Source organism: Oncorhynchus gorbuscha, linkage group LG02 (assembly GCF_021184085.1).
Source record: "Oncorhynchus gorbuscha isolate QuinsamMale2020 ecotype Even-year linkage group LG02, OgorEven_v1.0, whole genome shotgun sequence".
NCBI classification, from domain to species: domain Eukaryota; kingdom Metazoa; phylum Chordata; class Actinopteri; order Salmoniformes; family Salmonidae; genus Oncorhynchus; species Oncorhynchus gorbuscha.
Window position 1 is genome coordinate 5,209,681 of NC_060174.1, and position 17,938 is coordinate 5,227,618.

At 42.8% G+C, this 17,938-nt stretch overlaps 1 protein-coding gene across 1 annotated transcript; it reads left to right on the forward strand.

The window, feature by feature from the left end:
• Positions 1 to 4,194: 4,194 nt before the first annotated feature.
• Positions 4,195 to 16,687, forward strand: agxta (alanine--glyoxylate and serine--pyruvate aminotransferase a). Its single transcript, XM_046299958.1, is given in 11 exon segments — positions 4,195 to 4,427; positions 8,000 to 8,192; positions 9,597 to 9,673; positions 11,436 to 11,536; positions 11,670 to 11,740; positions 13,425 to 13,509; positions 13,690 to 13,788; positions 14,360 to 14,429; positions 14,674 to 14,769; positions 15,880 to 16,008; positions 16,348 to 16,687. Coding segments are annotated over 11 exon segments (1,194 nt in total). The 5' UTR covers positions 4,195 to 4,262; the 3' UTR covers positions 16,456 to 16,687.
• Positions 16,688 to 17,938: the final 1,251 nt, after the last annotated feature.

Consider the following 17,938-nt stretch of genomic DNA (forward strand, 5'->3'; position numbering starts at 1 on the left):
TTATATGTCTTCTCTGTCTAGAAGGCCAGCATTCCGGAGTCGCCTCTTCACTGTTGAAGTTGAGACTGGTGTTTTGCGGGTACTATTTAATGAAGCTACCAGTTGAGGACTTGTGAGGCGTCTGTTTCTCAAACTAGAAACTAATATACTTGTCCTCTTGCTCTGTTGTGCACCGGGGCCTCCCACTTCTCTTTCTATTCTGGTTGGAGACCGTTTGCGCTGTTCTGTGAAGGGAGTAGTGCACCGTGTTGTACGGGATCTTCAGTTTCTGGGCAATCTCTTGCATGGAATAGCCTTCATTTCTCGGAACAACAATAATAGACTGACGAGTTTCAGAATAAAGTGCTTTGTTTCTGGCCATTTTGAGCCTGTAATCGAACCCACAAATTCTGATCCTCCAGATACTCAACTAGTCTAAAGAAGACCAGTTTTATTGCTTCTTTAATCAGTACAACAGTTTTCAGCTGTGCTAACATAATTGCAAAAGGGTTTTCAAATGATCAATTAGCCTTTTAAAATAATAAACTTGGATTAGCTAACACAACGTCCCATTGGAACACAGGAGTGATGGTTTCTGATAATGGGCCTCTGTACGTCAATGTAGATATTCCATTTTGAAAAATCAGCCGTTTCCAGCTACAATAGTCATTTACAACATTAACAATGTCTACAATGTATTTCGTATCAATTTGATGTTATTTTTAAAATGGACTAAAGAAAGTGTGCTTTTCATTCAAAAACAAAGAACATTTCTCAGTGACCCCAAACTTTTGAACGATAGTGTAAATTGTAAATTGTAAAGTATTTGTCTGAAATGTCTTTTCGTTATGTGTCGGACCCCAGGAAGACTGACTAGTTGTCACCGTGGCATCAACTAATGGGGACCCCCCCCCCCAAAAAAAAATCAACAAATTTAAATAAAGTTCAGGAAGTAGACTGAAATGAATTGGAATTGGAAAGTAATGTTCTTTCAGAATTGACTGTAATTGAAATGATATTGACCCTAACCCTGAGGGAAATCTAGACTCCTTGGAAAACAGAGCATGATAGCGACTGAACTATCCTCGACAAAATATAAAAATATTTTGGCACATACAACAGGTGCAGTGAAATGTGTTGTTTTACAGGGTCAGTCATAGTAGTATGATAGGTGTTGTTTTACAGGGTCAGTCATAGTAGTATGATAGGTGTTGTTTTACAGGGTCAGTAGTATGATAGGTGTTGTTTTACAGGGTCAGTCATAGTAGTATGATAGGTGTTGTTTTACAGGGTCAGTAGTATGATAGGTGTTGTTTTACAGGGTCAGTCATAGTAGTATGATAGGTGTTGTTTTACAGGGTCAGTCATAGTAGTATGATAGGTGTTGTTTTACAGGGTCAGTAGTATGATAGGTGTTGTTTTACAGGGTCAGTAGTATGATAGGTGTTGTTTTACAGGGTCAGTAGTATGATAGGTGTTGTTTTACAGGGTCAGTAGTATGATAGGTGTTGTTTTACAGGGTCAGTCATAGTAGTATGATAGGTGTTGTTTTACAGGGTCAGTCATAGTATGATAGGTGTTGTTTTACAGGGTCAGTCATAGTAGTATGAAATGTGTTGTTTTACAGGGTCAGTCATAGTAGTATGATAGGTGTTGTTTTACAGGGTCAGTCATAGTAGTATGATAGGTGTTGTTTTACAGGGTCAGTAGTATGATAGGTGTTGTTTTACAGGGTCAGTCATAGTAGTATGATAGGTGTTGTTTTACAGGGTCAGTAGTATGATAGGTGTTGTTTTACAGGGTCAGTCATAGTAGTATGATAGGTGTTGTTTTACAGGGTCAGTCATAGTAGTATGATAGGTGTTGTTTTACAGGGTCAGTCATAGTAGTATGATAGGTGTTGTTTTACAGGGTCAGTCATAGTAGTATGATAGGTGTTGTTTTACAGGGTCAGTCATAGTAGTATGATAGGTGTTGTTTTACAGGGTCAGTAGTATGATAGGTGTTGTTTTACAGGGTCAGTAGTATGATAGGTGTTGTTTTACAGGGTCAGTAGTATGATAGGTGTTGTTTTACAGGGTCAGTAGTATGATAGGTGTTGTTTTACAGGGTCAGTCATAGTAGTATGATAGGTGTTGTTTTACAGGGTCAGTAGTATGATAGGTGTTGTTTTACAGGGTCAGTCATAGTAGTATGATAGGTGTTGTTTTACAGGGTCAGTCATAGTAGTATGATAGGTGTTGTTTTACAGGGTCAGTCATAGTAGTATGATAGGTGTTGTTTTACAGGGTCAGTCATAGTAGTATGATAGGTGTTGTTTTACAGGGTCAGTAGTATGATAGGTGTTGTTTTACAGGGTCAGTCATAGTAGTATGATAGGTGTTGTTTTACAGGGTCAGTCATAGTAGTATGATAGGTGTTGTTTTACAGGGTCAGTCATAGTAGTATGATAGGTGTTGTTTTACAGGGTCAGTCATAGTAGTATGATAGGTGTTGTTCTACAGGGTCAGTCATAGTAGTATGATAGGTGTTGTTTTACAGGGTCAGTCATAGTAGTATGATAGGTGTTGTTTTACAGGGTCAGTCATAGTAGTATGATAGGTGTTGTTTTACAGGGTCAGTCATAGTAGTATGATAGGTGTTGTTTTACAGGGTCAGTAGTATGATAGGTGTTGTTTTACAGGGTCAGTAGTATGATAGATGTTGTTCTACAGGGTCAGACATAGTAGTATGATAAGTGTTGTTTTACAGGGTCAGTCATAGTAGTATGATAGGTGTTGTTTTACAGGGTCAGTCATAGTAGTATGATAGGTGTTGTTTTACAGGGTCAGTCATAGTAGTATGATAGGTGTTGTTCTACAGGGTCAGTCATAGTAGTATGATAGGTGTTGTTTTACAGGGTCAGTCATAGTAGTATGATAGGTGTTGTTTTACAGGGTCAGTCATAGTAGTATGATAGGTGTTGTTTTACAGGGTCAGTCATAGTAGTATGATAGGTGTTGTTTTACAGGGTCAGTAGTATGATAGGTGTTGTTTTACAGGGTCAGTAGTATGATAGATGTTGTTCTACAGGGTCAGACATAGTAGTAGTAGGTGTTGATAGGGTCAGTCATAGTAGTATTAGGTGTTGTTTTCAGGGTCATAGTAGTATGATAGGTGTTGTTTTACAGGGTCAGTCATAGTAGTATGATAGGTGTTGTTTTACAGGGTCAGTCATAGTAGTATGATAGGTGTTGTTTTACAGGGTCAGTCATAGTAGTATGATAGGTGTTGTTCTACAGGGTCAGTCATGGTAGTATGATAGGTGTTGTTCTACAGGGTTAGTCATAGTAGTATGATAGGTGTTGTTTTACAGGGTTAGTCATAGTAGTATGATAGGTGTTGTTTTACAGGGTCGGCCATAGTAGTATGATAGGTGTTGTTTTACAGGGTCAGTCATAGTAGTATGATAGGTGTTGTTTTACAGGGTCAGTAGTATGATAGGTGTTGTTTTACAGGGTCAGTACAAATGCTTCACTGGTGTTGCAACGGGCAAGGTGTTGAAATAAACAAAAGCCCACTGAGAGTCTTTACAACGCCCCCCCCTCTGAATTGACTCGATACTCGATTCCAAGGGATAACGGGAACTAGAAAAGAGTGGGGGGGTTGGTCTCCTGTGTCTGTTCACTGCCTCTCTGTGTCACTGAGTAACCACTGACTAAACAGACACGTTTGAGTGATCAAGGAAACCATATCAGCTCACCACAAAACAAAACACCATTAAAACAGGTATATATATATATATAAAAAATATAGACAAATATACATATATATATATATATACACGTTTTATTAGACAATTATCAAGGTCATCATTTTTTTTACCATTAGGTTTATTTGATTGGAATGAAAAAGTGAGTGTGTCCTACAAAGTGTTGTGATATAATTCCATGACCTACTGAAGCAACGGAGGTTAATGGTTAACCTTTGTAAATGAGGCTGTTGAACAATGGTGTAAATAGATTACCGGGAACAAACATGTGACCTGAAAAACAAAAACAAGTGTGTAATACATTTATACATTCTGATCAAATTCAAAAAACACTTTTCAGGAGTAAAAAACGAAAAGGTTTGCTTGAACGAAATCCTCACCGTCAAAACAGTAATGCAAACCAAACATAGAAGGGGGAGGGGTTTAAATGTCAGGTGAGAGGTGTGTGTGTCTGTCAGGCTGCTTACAGAGTCAAGGGTCCAGACCGTGCAATTTGATCATATCCACACTGCCAACAAACCCAGCAAGAGCCATGTCGTCCATCTCCGTCTCCGTCCCGCCACCTAAATGTCTCCAGAAAACCTTCGTGGCTCCACGGAGACACATGTTTGGGCCCGGACCGTCCAATGTTCCTCCCCGCATCTTAGCGGCAGGGGCCGAGCCCATCATCGGTCACATGCATCCGGAAATGCTCGAGGTATGTCGACAAAGTTTGGTGATGAGAAATCAATCACAACGAAAGGTAACCGTGCAAAAAAAACAAAAAAAATGATGCAGGATTTTACGCCTAAATGGTTGAATTGGAATATTTTAGATAAGGCTTATAATATTATCCCTGAACCATATCGTCTGTTTGTTTAGCTGCTTATCTCCCCAAGCAAAATCATTTTATGAACATTTGGGGTACGTCAACCAGCCTTTTGGGGGAGGTCCTAAACTAGATTTGGTTGGGCCCCCCCCCATAACTAACTTGGTTTCCATCCAATTGGGGACAGATGCGAAGATTCTAAAATCTGCATAGAAACAATATGCAAATGTTTTCCCATCAGCGATGTGTCCATCTAATTGACTTGCGGAGGATAAAAGGATGTATGTAGTGACGTAGTAGTGCACATAAAAATACATTTTGCGGTTAAAAACGATTTAAAAAAAAAAAAATTAAAATGTGTTTCCATTGCATTTTCAACTCCATTGATGGTTTTGTCAAAAATAAAATGGTGTTAAATAGCGATTGTGCTCTGGTCTCCAGCCAACAGCTGGCAGAGACACAGTGGGTAGGTTACCTACATTATGATATTATTATGGGATGTTAGTTTTATTTTTCAAACGGCAACCAAGGGACCGATCGCCATGTCACCAGAATAAGACCCTCGATACTTATTGGAAAGGAGCATCAAGCCCTTCACTGAGCTCCTCCACCACCCTGTGAAGTTCATCATTAATGATCATCTGTAGCCTGATAAACTGCTTTCCCTGAGTCGTAGTGGGAAGACCACCTTCACCACCCTGTGAAGTTCATCATTAATTATCATCTGTAGCCTGATAAACTGCTTTCCTCGAGTCGTAGTGGGAAGACCACCTTCACCACCCTGTGAAGTTCATCATTAATTATCATCTGTAGCCTGATAAACTGCTTTCCTCGAGTCGTAGTGGGAAGACCACCTTCACCACCCTGTGAAGTTCATCATTAATTATCATCTGTAGCCTGATAAACTGCTTTCCTCGAGTCGTAGTGGGAAGACCACCTTCACCACCCTGTGAAGTTCATCATTAATTATCATCTGTAGCCTGATAAACTGCTTTCCTCGAGTCGTAGTGGGAAGACCACCTTCACCACCCTGTGAAGTTCATCATTAATTATCATCTGTAGCCTGATAAACTGCTTTCCTCGAGTCGTAGTGGGAAGACCACCTTCACCACCCTGTGAAGTTCATCATTAATTATCATCTGTAGCCTGATAAACTGCTTTCCTCGAGTCGTAGTGGGAAGACCACCTTCACCACCCTGTGAAGTTCATCATTAATTATCATCTGTAGCCTGATAAACTGCTTTCCCGAGTCGTAGTGGGAAGACCACCTTCACCACCCTGTGAAGTTCATCATTAATTATCATCTGTAGCCTGATAAACTGCTTTCCTCGAGTCGTAGTGGGAAGACCACCTTCACCACCCTGTGAAGTTCATCATTAATTATCATCTGTAGCCTGATAAACTGCTTTCCTCGAGTCGTAGTGGGAAGACCACCTTCACCACCCTGTGAAGTTCATCATTAATTATCATCTGTAGCCTGATAAACTGCTTTCCCGAGTCGTCACCAGTGGGAAGACCACCTTCACCACCCTGTGAAGTTCATCATTAATTATCATCTGTAGCCTGATAAACTGCTTTCCTCGAGTCGTAGTGGGAAGACCACCTTCACCACCCTGTGAAGTTCATCATTAATTATCATCTGTAGCCTGATAAACTGCTTTCCCCGAGTCGTAGTGGGAAGACCACCTTCACCACCCTGTGAAGTTCATCATTAATTATCATCTGTAGCCTGATAAACTGCTTTCCTCGAGTCGTAGTGGGAAGACCACCTTCACCACCCTGTGAAGTTCATCATTAATTATCATCTGTAGCCTGATAAACTGCTTTCCTCGAGTCGTAGTGGGAAGACCACACAATATCATTGGGTGACTCCAAAGTTTACTTTGGTCATTTATATCAATATGTCATTTCTCGGTATAATTCATTTTACTGACGCAAAAAAAAAAGATCCCACCTTGTCTAGTGTATTTAATTTTATGAAATTTGGAAAGTTTACCAACAAATTTGCTGATTCCATCAGGCCTGTCATTGCAGGGTAGCCTAGTGGTTAGAGTGTAGAGGTGGCAGCGTAGCCTAGTGGTTAGAGTGTAGAGGGTAGCCTAGTGGTTAGAGTGTAGAGGAGGTGTCTAGTGGTTAGAGCCTAGTGGTTAGAGGTAGAGGAGGCAGCGTAGCCTAGTGGTTAGAGTGTAGAGGTGGCAGGGTAGCCTAGTGGTTAGAGTGTAGAGGAGCCTAGTGGTTAGAGTGTAGAGGGGGCGTAGCCTAGTGGTTAGAGTGTAGAGGAGGCAGCGTAGCCTAGTGGTTAGAGTGTAGAGGTGGCAGGGTAGCCTAGTGGTTAGAGTGTAGAGGAGGCAGCGTAGCCTAGTGGTTAGAGTGTAGAGGAGGCAGCGTAGCCTATTGGTTAGAGTGTAGAGGAGGCAGCGTAGCCTATTGGTTAGAGTGTAGAGGAGGCAGCGTAGCCTATTGGTTAGAGTGTTGGGCCATTAACCGAAAGGTTGCTGGTTCTAATCCCCGAGTTGACAAGGTAAAAATCTGTCGTTCTGCCCTTGAACAAGGCAGTTTAACCCACTGTTCCCCGGCATGGCGTCATTGTAAATAAGAATGTGTTCATAACCGACTTGCCTAGTTAAATAAAAGTACAATTAAAATAATTGGATGGAATCCTGGTTAGCGTAAAGTACATTTACTGCAATTCCTCATTCTTGCCATGACTGATGTCACGTTCATATGATATTGGTGTGAGAATGACTACCTGGTCGGCATGGCGACGGTTAGGCCTACGAGCTCTAGACAGCTACCTTCCTTAGCAATCAAAAAGCATGTTAGCTGACATGGACTAATTGAGCTACTGACATAATGTGGAAAATGTCTGATGATACATGTGTATTCTATCTTCCAACAGTAAGTTGAGAGAGTTAAAAATATGTAAATAACTAAATTTGGGTCGGCCGGCAGGGGCCCGAAACACAGCATGTAGGCGGCTCTGCGTTCAACTGATGTAAAAGTGACGTGTGTTTTAAATCTGTTTTCACGAACCCATCGAACTTATTACAGTGTTGAGAGAAACGCACCAAATCATTAAATCAGATTTAGAATCGGATGAAGTTTAACGTCCCGAGTGGAAGAAATTGTCTTAAGACACACAGTACTGCAGTGTAACACAAGTAGACACTATACACTACACACTAGACATAACACACACAGTACTGCAGTGTAACACAAGTAGACACTATACACTACACACTAGACATAACACACACAGTACTGCAGTGTAACACAAGTAGACACTATACACTACACACTAGACATAACACACACAGTACTGCAGTGTAACACAAGTAGACACTATACCCTACACACTAGACATAACACACACAGTACACGTCCTAATCCTCAAGTGTCTACCAGACAGACTCTTGATCCCATAATCATCTCATCTTTGACTGTGTTTGTTGGTATTCTAGATCATGAGTGACATCAAGAGTGGGATCCAATATGCCTTCCAGACTCAGAACAACGTGACAATAGCAGTGAGTGGCACAGGACACACGGCCATGGAGTGTGCCATCTTCAACGCCGTGGAGCCAGGGGAAGGGGTTCTCACCGCGGTCAACGGGATCTGGGGAGAACGGGCGGCAGAGATGGCAGAGAGGATAGGTACTTGGTTGCTATGGGATACGTTCCATTGGCCCTCTGTTCTCTTTCTCTGACAACAGCAGTGCATTATGGGTCCTGGTCAACAGCAGTGCATTATGGGTCCTGGTCAACAGCAGTGCATTATGGGTCCTGGTCAACAGCTGTGCATTATGGGTCCTGGTCAACAGCTGTGCATTATGGGTCCTGGTCAACAGCAGTGCGCTATGGGTCCTGGTCAACAGCTGTGCATTATGGGTCCTGGTCAACAGCATGCATTATGGGTCCTGGTCAACAGCTGTGCACTATGGGTCCTGGTCAACAGTAGTCCTGGTCAACACAGTGCATTATGGGTCCTGGTCAACAGCTGGCATAGGGTGTCATGGGTCCTGGTCAACAGCTGTAAACATGGGTCCTGGTTGCCTGGTCAACAGTTTTGCTGGTCTGTCCCTCTCCTTGGGTCCTGGTCAACAACATTATGGGCTGGTCAACAGCAGGACTATGGGTCTCTGAACACATCAACAACTGCCTATGGGTCTGGTCCAGCAAAGCATTGTTACCTGCACTATGGGTCTGGTCAACAACAGCCACAGCCTTAGCAGTCAACAGCTAGTTCACTAGGTCTCAGAGCCTGAAGTCACACTATGGGTCCTGGTCAACACACTATGGGTCCTGGTCAACAGCAGTGCACTATGGGTCCTGGTCAACAGCTGTGCACACCTGGTCAACAGCTAGCAGTTTCAACACGCTATGGGTCTTGGTCAACAGCATGCCTGGGTCCTGGTCAACACCTGGGTCCTGGTCAAAGACCTTGGGTCCTGGTCACAATATGGGTCCTGGTCAACAGCGGGCATTTGGGTCCTGGTCACAGAGGCATTATGGGACCTTCAACCTTTGAATTGCAGTGCACATTTGGTCAACAGCATAGTGCATTATGGGTTTCCCATCAATGGGTCCTGGTCAACAGGTGCCATGAGTCTTTACAGTAGTGCCCATGGGTCCTGGACAACAGCAGTGGGGTCCTTTCACCAGTGAAGTCAACAGCTTGACTATGGGTCCTGGTCACAGCATCTCATGGGTTTCAACAGCAGTGCTGGTCCTGGTCAACAGCAGTGCACTATGGGTCCTTCAACAGTAGTGCACTATATAGTGGATAGGGTGTCATTGGGTAAACATGACCTTTGCCTGTTAAAGTTTTGCTTCTGTCCCTCTCCTTGCCCCAACCTTCATCTACAAGGTATAGATTCTCCTACCCCAACCTTCATCAGTAGGTATATAGATAATCCTGTCACCAACTAACCTTCATGTACAGGTAATAGATAGCTCACCTATTTACCCTGAGCAACCTTCATCTAAAGGTATAGATACGTGGCTTTGGCCACTGAGGAACCTTCATCTACAGGATTATAGATACTCCTCAACCAACAGGTGCCAGAGTTAATTCCATTTCAATCTCACCAGTGAATAGATACGGGTGCACCCTAACTTCATCTCAGGTTTGATCTGCTCCTACCCTAACCTTCAACTACAGGTATAGATACTCCTACCCTAACCTTCATCTACAGGTATAGATTCTCCTACCCTAACCTTCATCAGTAGGTATATAGATAATCCTGCCCTAACCTTCATCTACAGGTATAGATACTCCTACCCTAACCTTCATCTACAGGTATAGATACTCCTACCCTAACCTTCATATACAGGTATAGATTCTCCTACCCTAACCTTCATCAGTAGGTATAGATAGACCCTAACTTTCCTACAGGCCCTAACCTTCATCTACAGGTATAGATACTCCTACCCTAACCTTCATCTACAGGTATAGATACTCCTACCCTAACCTTCATCTACAGGTATAGATACTCCTACCCTAACCTTCATCTACAGGTAACTCCTACCCTAACCTTCATCTACAGGTATAGATTCTCCTACCCTAACCTTCATCAGTAGGTATATAGATAATCCTGCCCTAACCTTCATGTACAGGTATAGATACTCCTACCCTAACCTTCATCTACAGGTATAGATACTCCTACCCTAACCTTCATCTACAGGTATAGATACTCCTACCCTAACTTTCATCTACAGGTATAGATACTCCTACCCTAACCTTCATCTACAGGTATAGATACTCCTACCCTAACCTTCATCTACAGGTAACTCCTACCCTAACCTTCATCTACAGGTATAGATTCTCCTACCCTAACCTTCATCAGTAGGTATATAGATAATCCTGCCCTAACCTTCATGTACAGGTATAGATACTCCTACCCTAACCTTCATCTACAGGTATAGATACTCCTACCCTAACCTTCATCTACAGGTAACTCCTACCCTAACCTTCATCTACAGGTATAGATTCTCCTACCCTAACCTTCATCAGTAGGTATATAGATAATCCTGCCCTAACCTTCATCTACAGGTATAGATACTCCTACCCTAACCTTCATCTACAGGTAACTCCTACCCTAACCTTCATATACAGGTATAGATTCTCCTACCCTAACCTTCATCAGTAGGTATATAGATAATCCTGCCCTAACCTTCATCTATAGGTATAGATACTCCTAACCTTCATGTATAAGTATAGATAATCCTAACCTTCATCAACAGGTATAGATACTCCAATCCTAACCTTCATCTATAGGTATAGATACTCCTACCCTAACCTTCATCTATAAGTATAGATACTCCAACCCTAACCTTCATCTATAAGTATAGATACTCCTAACCTTCATCTATAAGTATAGATACTCCAACCCTAACCTTCATCTATAGGTATAGATACTCCTACCCTAACCTTCATCTATAAGTATAGATACTCCAACCCTAACCTTCATCTATAAGTATAGAGACTCCAACCCTAACCTTCATCTATAAGTATAGATACTCCAACCCTAACCTTCATCTATAAGTATAGATACTCCAACCCTAACCTTCATCTATAAGTATAGATACTCCAACCCTAACCTTCATCTATAAGTATAGATACTCCAACCCTAACCTTCATCTGTAGGTATAGATACTCCAACCCTAACCTTCATCTGTAAGTATCGAGACTCCAACCCTAACCTTCATCTACAAGTATAGACTAGGGCGCGATTCCCTATGTAGTGTATAATTTTAGACCAGGGCACCTATTCCCCATGTAGTGCACTACTTTAGACTAGAGCCCTATTCCCTATGTAGTGTATCACTTTAGACCAGAGCCAATTTCATTCTGTGCATCGAGACTGGTATTTCTGATCAGTCACCGTTTCTCCTCAGGCCCTGGCCAAACACAAGCCTGTGCTGTTCTTCCTAACCCACGGAGAATCCTCCACAGGAGTAGTCCATCCACTAGATGGCATTGGAGACCTATGTCACAAGTAAAGAGCCCCTTACTCCACCTCTTCAGCTTCCATGCCAATATAAATGCTTATTAAAAACCCAACTGATAATATATAAGGTACCAGTGAATCATTTGTTATAAAGTAGTGCCCTCTCCTTTCTTTCTGCAAGGCACAACTGTCTGTTTCTCGTTGACTGTGTGGCTTCAATGGGAGGTGCCCCACTTCACATGGACAAACAAGGTATGAAGGCAGGTGCCCCACTTCACATGGACAAATAAGGCATGGTGTTGTAGTGACCCTGTAGCAAATAGCACAAGGACCCTGCAGGAATAACAGAGTTCCCGTTGAGAGGGATGAGCAAAGATCACATCGGTGTTAGAGAGACACCTGTTGCTCCGGGATAAACAGACAGGTTTATCAAGACCACCTCGTTAAAGACCCAGAGGGTAAACTAGTTAAAGACCCTGAGGGGGAAGCTAGTTAAAGACCCTGAGGGGGGAAACTAGTTAAAGACCCTGAGGGGGAAGCTAGATAAAAACCCTGAGGGGAAGCTAGTTAAAGACCCTGAGGGGGAAGCTAGTTAAAGACCCTGAGGGGGAAGCTAGTTAAAGACCCTGAGGGGGGAAGCTAGATAAAGACCCTGAGGGGGAAGCTAGATAAAGACCCTGGGGGAAGCTAGTTAAAGACCCTGAGGGGAAGCTAGTTAAAGACCCTGAGGGGGAAGCTAGATAAAGACCCTGAGGGGAAAGCTAGTTAAAGACCCTGAGAGGGGGAAGCTAGTTAAAGACCCTGAGGGGGAAGCTAGATAAAGACCCTGGGGGAAGCTAGTTAAAGACCCTGAGAGGGAAGCTAGTTAAAGACCCTGAGGGGGGAAGCTAGATAAAGACCCTGAGGGGGGAAGCTAGTTAAAGACCCTGAGGGGGAAGCTAGTTAAAGACCCTGAGAGGGGGAAGCTAGTTAAAGACCCTGAGAGGGGAAAGCTAGTTAAAGACCCTGAGAGGGGGAAGCTAGTTAAAGACCCTGAGGGGGGAAGCTAGTTAAAGACCCTGAGAGGGGGAAGCTAGTTAAAGACCCTGAGGGGGGAAGCTAGTTAAAGACCCTGAGGGGTGGAAGCTAGATAAAGACCCAGGGGGAAGCTAGTTAAAGACCCTGAGAGGGGGAAGCTAGTTAAAGACCCTGAGAGGGGGAAGCTAGTTAAAGACCCTGAGAGGGGGAAGCTAGTTAAAGACCCTGAGAGGGGAAAGCTAGTTAAAGACCCTGAGAGGGGGAAGCTAGTTAAAGACCCTGAGGGGGGAAGCTAGTTAAAGACCCTGAGAGGGGGAAGCTAGTTAAAGACCCTGAGGGGGGAAGCTAGTTAAAGACCCTGAGAGGGGGAAGCTAGTTAAAGACCCTGAGGGGGGAAGCTAGTTAAAGACCCTGAGGGGTGGAAGCTAGATAAAGACCCCGGGGGAAGCTAGTTAAAGACCCTGAGAGGGGGAAGCTAGTTAAAGACCCTGAGAGGGGGAAGCTAGTTAAAGACCCTGAGAGGGGGGGTTAAAGACCCTAGTTAAAGACCCTGAGGGGGGGCAAGCTAGTTAAAGACCCTGTTAAAGAGGGGGAAGCTAGTTAAAGACCCTGAGAGGGGGAAGCTAGATAAAGACCCTGAGGGGAAGCTAGTTAAAGACCCTGAGAGGGGGAAGCTAGTTAAAGACCCTGAGGGGGGAAGCTAGATAAAGACCCCGGGGGAAGCTTGACTGTGTTGATGCTTATTATGACGCTACGTTGGACTATTGACATGCACCCTAACCCTGCATATATCTTTTCTACACATTATTTACCCGTGTGATAATAGCATCACTACTAGTTTCATTCATTGTACTGCCATCAGAGCTAACAGATTTTCAGGTTGAAACTTAACAAGTCAAGCTCATTATGTTTCCTTCAGGTATCGACATCCTGTACTCTGGCTCACAGAAGGTCCTAAATGCCCCACCTGGGACCGCTCCCATTTCCTTCAGTGAAAGAGCTTGGTGAGGAAGGTGTTCTAGTCCGTAGCTTTAGAAATGTAGGAGAGAATTTAAAAAATACAGGTTGGAAGCACTTTTTAAATGGTAAAAAAAAACGGCCTGATATTTACGAAGCAATTAAACAATAACAACCAATCGAATGTATTTTCTTACTATGAGCACTTATTTTCTGCTTCTATCCAGTCAGAAAGTATTCAATCGGAAAACAAAGCCAGTGTCGTTCTTCCTGGACATGACCTGGCTGGCAAACTACTGGGGTTGTGACGGCAAACCTGCTAGAATGTGAGACTCCCATAATGCATTACATCAGAGCCTTGTATCACCAACACATCGTCTCACACCACATTCTATGACGTCATCTAACACCACATTCTATGACATCATCTAACACCACATTCTACGTCATCATCTAACACCACATTCTACTACATCATCTAACACCACATTCTATGACATCATCTAACACCACATTCTATGTCATCATCTAACACCACATTCTATGTCATCATCTAACACCACATTCTATGACATCATCTAACACCACATTCTATGTCATCATCTAACACCACATTCTATGACATCATCTAACACCACATTCTATGTCATCATCTAACACCACATTCTATGACATCATCTAACACCACATTCTATGACATCATCTAACACCACATTCTATGACATCATCTACCTTAACAAAAACACAGTTTAACAGTTTGATCCACCTGGACAAAAAAAAACACAGTTTAACATGATGTTCCTGTGAATGTCAATGGAATCTCAGCTCAGAATGTAAGTAAAGCAGAATGTATCATTGGTGACAGTACTGAGTCTGACCTGTTGTTCCTCTGAACAGATACCACCACACTGCGCCTGTGTCTGCCTTCTACTCTCTCCGGGAGAGCCTGGCTATCCTCGCTGAACAGGTGACTTTAGTCTGGTTCCTAAATCATGATGCAGTTCACACGCTTAGATAAGAGTTACATCTTATAGAATCATAAGATAATTCACAGGGATAAATTATATCCTAGCACTTTGATATATGTTTTAAATATCTCTCTCTCTCTATCATTGAAAATGTAAACGGGAATATGTTATAGCAGCATTGGGCACGGTAGTTGTGTTTTAGTGATGATGAAATGACAGACCCGTGTCTCTACTCTCTCCCAGGGTCTGGAGAACTCCTGGCAGAGACACAAGGAAGTAGCAGAATACTTCCATGAAGGCCTAGAGAACATGGGCCTCAAACTGTTTGTAAAAGACAAGGTCAGTATCAAAGACCTTAAAGAGATTTACTGTAAACTATTTACTGTAGTCTATTGAAAAGTACAAATGAAAACAAATAACATTCAATAATTTAGCTACACATACAGTATAACCTTATTCTGTGATGTAACAGAAGTATGTTAAATATATTGCAGACTGCCATATAATTTACTGTAAAACAAAACACTCAGACCCCTTAAACACTCCTCTTTCCATATGTTTTACTGTAAAGCAAAACACTCAGCCCCCTTAAACACTCCTCTTTCCATTAGTTTTACTGTAAAACAAAACACTCAGGCCCCTTACACTCCTCTTTCCATATGTATTACTGTAAAACAAAACACTCAGACCCCTTAAACACTCCTCTTTCCATTAGTTTTACTGTAAAACAAAACACTCAGGCCCCTTACACTCCTCTTTCCATATGTATTACTGTAAAACAAAACACTCAGACCCCTTAAACACTCCTCTTTCCATTAGTTTTACTGTAAAACAAAACACTCAGGCCCCTTACACTCCTCTTTCCATATGTATTACTGTAAAACAAAACACTCAGACCCCTTAAACACTCCTCTTTCCATATGTTTTACTGTAAAACAAAACACTCAGGCCCCTTACACTCCTCTTTCCATATGTGTTACTGTAAAACAAAACACTCAGGCCCCTTACACTCCTCTTTCCATATGTGTTACTGTAAAACAAAACACTCAGGCCCCTTACACTCCTCTTTCCATATGTGTTACTGTAAAACAAAACACTCAGGCCCCTTACACTCCTCTTTCCATATGTGTTACTGTAAAACAAAACACTCAGGCCCCTTACACTCCTCTTTCCATATGTGTTACTGTAAAACAAAACACTCAGGCCCCTTACACTCCTCTTTCCATATGTGTTACTGTAAAACAAAACACTCAGGCCCCTTACACTCCTCTTTCCATATGTGTTACTGTAAAACAAAACACTCAGGCCCCTTACACTCCTCTTTCCATATGTGTTACTGTAAAACAAAACACTCAGGCCCCTTACACTCCTCTTTCCATATGTGTTACTGTAAAACAAAACACTCAGGCCCCTTACACTCCTCTTTCCATTGATGGTTCCATTTGCCAGAACGCCAGGTTGCCCACGGTCACCACTATAGTAGCACCCCCTGGATATGACTGGAAGGAGATCACCAGCTACATCATGAAGAATCACAACCTAGAGATCTCTGGAGGACTGGGACCATCCGTTGGCCAGGTGAGTTATTTCAGGGGCAAAAAAAAAAAGGTTGAGAACCAATGAGTTAGAGGACTGAGGCCGTCTCAAGCCAGGTAACAGAATGGACTACTGCTGCTTCTTAGTTCTGGATGAGTTACCAGTCATAGTAGGGAGCAGGGGGGTACCTTTGTGAACCATTATGCATTGCTTTGACAATGGGGTTTAAGTAGCTAAGATCGTGATCATCAGCCCTCTTTACTAATCATAACAACCATTGTCTAGGTTGGTTTAGGTTTTGTCTAGGTTGGTTGTGTGGGCTCGACCACGCCTTCTCCTGTGTGCAACCGGCTCTCTGACCCGTCCCGTCTTTCTCCCCAGGTGCTGCGTGTGGGACTGATGGGGGGTAACAGCAGCAAGGCCAATGTCGACATGGTGCTGGAGGCCCTGAGAGATGCTCTCAGATACTGTCATAAAAGCAAAGTATAACATGGCTCAAACGCTTCCACAATAGCAAGGTCAAAGTCTGGATCAACATTGTAAACATTGTCTCATTGTCTCTAGCAAGGTCAAACATGGCTAAAACGCTGCCATAAGAACCAATTATAACATGGCTGTCTGAAAGTCAGTTTAAAGTCAGCTTTGATATCAGGGAAGAACAATTCATGGAATGGAAACTTCTAATATGTTGAATAAAATAAAGAAATAATTTTAAAAATCAGCATGATTTGTTCTCAATGCTTTCAATGTTTGAATACATTTTTGTCGCTCGTCTTCCAAAAGTGTAATAAGTAGATTACAGTAGATTACAGTAGATTACTCCCTCTATTTACACGAGTGCTACTTACATTTGATCTTGAAGAAGAAGAACTATGCAGATGTGGAGCCTCCGGACGTTCCTTCCTTGTTGACGTTTTGCACAGAAGCGTTCCCGAACACCGGTACAATAGCTATAAGGATACATTCGTGCTCTGTCATCGACAAGGCAGTGAAAACGACACCATGTAACAAACTAGTCCAAACACTGCAGGAGAGCGAACGATAGGTTTGAGACCAAGGTAAAAACCAGTTTGAAGTTGAATAATTCAGCGGATATTCGGGCTTTCAAACCACTTGAGCCAGAGACTCCCAAATAAGTGTCATGATGTTGGAAAAATTGCGCACAACATTGCACAGGTCTTACTTTTACGATGTGGACATGAATTTGCTTTCCAAATCTAATAAACATGTGGAAATGTGAGCAGCATTTTGTATTCCTAGTTGAATTAGTTAGGGAGTGGAAACAAAGTACAAACTTTTTTTACATTCGAATTTCAATAGCTCCTTGGTCATGTGACCTGCTGACTTTAAACAAGGTTCAGAATGTACACTTAGTGGGCCTACACATTGCACACCCTTTAGTTTGTCCATTATAATCTCACAATATTTTACATACATTTTTCAAACTTCCTAATTTGTGACCTACTGACCTCAAACTACTTTCAGAATGTCCACGGACTGGCGGAGACGGGCGCCTCGAGGCATCCAGTGCGGTAATGCGACCGATCCCAGAGAAGCTGGCAGGAGCCCCGGGGAGAGTTCTCTTTTCTTTGTGAAGGGCATAGCGCCCTGGAATTGGTTCGCCCCGAGAGGGGGACCCAAGCCCTGTAAAGCATTGCAGTTCCGGCAGTGTCCGGTAAGCTCTCGCTGGCCCTTGAAAACCCGGGGGTGAGGGTGTAAATCCTTCTCGCGGATCTCCCCATTCCTGTTCACACTGGGTCGTATCAGCCAGTGTCTAGCAGCTGACTTAGAACTGGTGTGGACCAGGGGAATCCGACTGTTTAATTAAAACAAAGCATCGTGAAGGCCCGAGGTGGGTGTTGACGATTCAATGAAGCGCACTGGGCAGAAAAATCAATGAAGTAAATGGCGTAACAATGACTCTTAAGGAGTCCTGAGCCTTAGTAAAAGAGATAACGAGGTAGCCCTCTAG